Source organism: Botrytis byssoidea (assembly GCF_014898295.1).
Source record: "Botrytis byssoidea strain MUCL 94 chromosome Unknown BBYS_031, whole genome shotgun sequence".
Taxonomy (NCBI): Eukaryota; Fungi; Ascomycota; class Leotiomycetes; order Helotiales; family Sclerotiniaceae; genus Botrytis; species Botrytis byssoidea.
The window spans coordinates 5,055-9,290 of NW_024065872.1; the positions used below are offsets into that span (position 1 = coordinate 5,055).

A 4,236-nucleotide genomic window follows, 5' to 3' on the forward strand; every position below is an offset into this window, starting at 1 on the left:
ATTTATAAGAATTCTAAGAATTTGAAATCTTTAGAATAAAATTGTAATAATTTGAATTATATATATATAGATTTTTATTAAAATATATTTAATATTAATAAAAATATTAATAAATCAAAAAAATGATTTTTGATATAAAAGAATGATTCAAAATAGAAGTAATTCAAAAGTGAAATATTCAATTTTTATAACTTTTTATAATATAAAAATTTAAAATAAATTATTTAAATCGAATATTATTAATTAAATAACAAATTGATATAAATATAATTATTAAATAATATATTTTAAAGTAAATTCCAATTTTTCGAGATTTTTTGTATAAATAAAGAATATTTATTTTAAAGAAATAATTTCAATATAATAATTATTATATCAAAGAAATTAAGCAAATATAAAAAAAATTAATTCTTTTAATAATATTTATATAAAACCTATTACTTTTTTATTTAGCTAGTTCTTTAAATAGAATACAATTAGATATATAGAATCTATAATATATAAGTGTTATATCTTTCGTATTCTTCTCGAATCAACAAAAGCTTTATATTATAATGAAACTCATTTCTTTACATAAATCTTTGTTTTTTAAGATCAATCAATAAATTAATCAACTCAATAAGTCGATTAGCTTTTAATTACATAACACTTATCTCGTATTTCCTAATAAAATCACTATTTATCTAATCTATACTTACTAATTAGCTTATATTTATTGAATAATTGATATTTATTATCTAATTCATACTTACTAATTAATCTATAACTACTCTATATCTTATATCTACTATAAAATAAATATTAACAAAAGATAAATATTTATCTTTTAATTATTCTTTATTTATTCAATTATTACTCTCTTTAATTACTCTTTCATTCTATTATTTCTATAATACTATTTTTCTAAATTCTAACATCAAGACCTCAGGTTAATCTTATAATTCATGTTGCGGTGCGAGTACCTCCGTAACAATACAATATAACTCGAAATACTTTCTAAAATGTATAATAAAACTACAACACTATAAAATCAGAAACTCAGGATTATATATTAAAAAATACCTTTTTCTTTTTATAATTTTTGGATTCTTTAATATATAATATATTATTTTAAATCCTTAACTTAACACATCTTAATACCCTTCAAAAGATTTCCCAAAACAAAGATTAATACTACTACTACTACTACTAGATAAAAAACTTTAATTTTCCTTAGAACTATTAGTTTCTTATAGACATCGGCTTTTGATCTAGTTCTTAGTATATAAAGCTACTCATCTGTATTCAAAATATTACTCTCTTTAGATATTATTCTTGATTTTGTATTAAACGTACGATTCACGTGAAGCTATAGCAGACGAAGCTAGTCGTAATTATTATTATTAAGGAGCTCTGTTTTATAAAGAGCTCTTTATCTTAGAGGTAGTCGTGACTATATTTTATATATTTGAGCTCCGAATACTCTTATATTCTATCTTATGCTTCACACTTCATACTTTTAACTTTTCTCTTATGTTTTTGCATATTGATCCTAATTTTTCAACTACATACCTAGACATAGAATATACATATTACATAGTAAAGCTATATACTTCTGATATACGATGGAAAGAAATAATTTTCAGAATGTATAGTAATAAGCGTTAGACGAATATTACAACCATATATCTATAGTAGAAAATGATCATTATAATCTACAAAGTAAGAGATAATTGATGATATCGACGAGGTATCATCAGCAAAGTTTAGTAAAGCTGGTATAACTTTCTGAGTCCCTCCCATAGATCTAGTGTAAATATGAAAGCAAAAGGCTTCCCCATGCATCTATAAAGCATTCGATACGAATATAAACCTCCGATAGACCTATTGTAAATATAGGTCATTCGGAGGTTCCAGAGCTGTTCTAACACATGATCGAAACTAAGTTTCAACGTGATCAAGAACCCACTGATGAGCTGCCATCGACCAGGCAGCAATCGCCATTCTCTTCGCCGCGGAAGTCTTTATTATGTAATCTACAATTGAGCAGGTAATGTATATGGGTTCGATTTAAGATCTCAGCGCTGGAGTCCCAGGAGACAGGGTCACACTCGTATCCTTCTCTTCAAGTCCATTATCGCTAACGAAAAACGCAGCCAAAGCACAAGCTCCGATCAGCGGCGCGTACAATATGAAGACGGTGCGTACGCTAGCCATATAAGCGTCCAGGACCGCGTTGTGTTGTGCAGCCGTCAGACCCAGTGAGTCAAGTTGATTGATAGAAGTCGTTATTGTTTTGGCGACAGATGAGCTTACCACGCCTCGCAGGCGCGCCTTGAGCACGTTGTTCAAGATAGTACTTGCGAGTGCCAGTCCCAGCGTACCTCCCATACTACGCAAGAAGTTGCGTAACGAGTTGAGCACGGCACGATCAGCGCGGCGTGAGTGTGCCAGGAGGGCTACGAGACTGGGTTGGAAGCAACAGCCTGTGCCTAGGCCCTGGAAGAAGCCCACAACACAGATGGCCCAGATGGGCGTGGTGCGTGAGTAGAAAGCCTGTGGGATGAGAAGTAGAGCCCATATCCATTGGCCCACGACCATCACGGGATTATAGCGCTTCGTGTGTGAAATGATAAGACCTGATAAAATGGAGCCCAGCCCTTGAGATCCTGCCATAGGCATGATAATAGCACCTGCCATGATGGCTCTGTAGCCGCGGACATTGACTAGGTAGATGGGCATGTAAAAGAGGTTACCCCAGAAGACGATGCCGTAAAGGACATTTTGGACGAGCAAGATGTTGCAGGATAGACCATTTCGGAAGAGGTGTACTTTGCTATGTTAGTATATGCCAAGGAACGCAATAGCCGAGATGAAAACCACTCACTAGGCATGATGGGCAATTTAGCCACCTTCCACTCCACAGCCAGGAAGACAGCAAAAGTGACGACTCCGATCGTGAGCATAGCGATAACAAGGGCGCTGTCCCACGCAAAGGTTGAGCCACCTTGAGACAAAGGTACCTAATTGATTCAGATCAGCCGCGACAAACAGCGAATTTGAAAACGGGAGGACCTACCAACAATAGAACAATAGTAGCAATGCTCACAGCGACACCAATCCAGTCAATCATACCGAGTTTTGCCCTGGTACCGGCGGCCATTTTGCTGCTTGGAAGCACCATGAAGAGCATAATAGACAAGACAACTAGCCATGGCACATCATACCAGAGGCTTGAGCTGTCGTCAGCAGTCTATATCACTTAAGACGTGGTCATAATGGGTGGGGATACTAACGTCCATCTCCAAGAAACCTTGGTTGCCATAGCACCACCAAGTAAAGGCCCCAATCCACTTCCAAAAGCAACGGCTAGACCGATGAAGCCATTGTACTTGCCTCGCTGTTGCAGCGTCGTAACATCGCTGGCAATGATTTGGACCAGAGCCGTTCTTTTTTTCGAATAATCAGTTAACGGAAACCGAAGAAAGGAAGAAGGCTACTTGAGTAAGAAGATGGACACGCTTACATGGCACCACCCCCTAGCCCAGATACAACACGGAAAGTAAACAACATGCCCGGAGTGTTTGAAAACCCGCATATCAAGTTACCCGTTGCAAGGATGCCAAGCGACATCAAGAGTAACTGCTTGCGGCCGAATATGTCGCTAAGTCGTCCATTGAGTAACTGCACGGCCGTCGTTGCCATGAGGTAGGACGTCGCAACCCATGATAGCTGAGGGCCGAGGTTTAGTGCTTCACCGATGCTGGGCACCGCTGCTGAGATAGACGTCTGGTCTAGATATGCCGTGAACTGTGCTAGAGCCAAGAGGGGGAATACTTGCATGAGCTTCTTGTGCGGAAGATTGTTTGACTGCTGGTCTTTAAAGGTGTTAAGTTGGACAGTAGCTGCTGAATCGCTATGTTTTGAGTTCGACAATGGTTTGCTATGGTCATTGGTCGAGTTAACAATAGCGGTGTTATTGTTAGTGTAAATTTGCAGCGGATGCTGCTCCTGAGATGTTTCATTCATGCTGTGCGGCGTGGATGATTTCTGTGTTAGTTGCCTTGCCTACTACTTGGCAATATTCAAGATATGTATGCCTTACAATCCGCAGATGAAGAGGGAATCGTGCTTCCTAATCTTAAATCGCTCGGGTAAAACTCGGTTCATCTGCCCACCCCTGGTAGGTTGGCTCGGTTGGTAACTTCCGATGGTTGGAGGAATCTGTGCACCCACTGGTGGTAATGCTTACACGTT

General features: G+C 37.1%; 1 protein-coding gene across 1 annotated transcript; it reads right to left on the minus strand.

Annotated features, from left to right (window-relative positions):
* Positions 1-2,049: 2,049 nt before the first annotated feature.
* On the minus strand, positions 2,050-4,008 carry EAE97_010813 (uncharacterized protein; the record flags this gene model as incomplete). The annotated part of the gene is made up of 5 exons (XM_038881328.1): positions 2,050-2,810; positions 2,867-3,002; positions 3,059-3,212; positions 3,276-3,428; positions 3,506-4,008. 5 exons carry the CDS (start codon positions 4,006-4,008, stop codon positions 2,050-2,052), a joined length of 1,707 nt encoding a protein of 568 aa, XP_038727718.1.
* Positions 4,009-4,236: the final 228 nt, after the last annotated feature.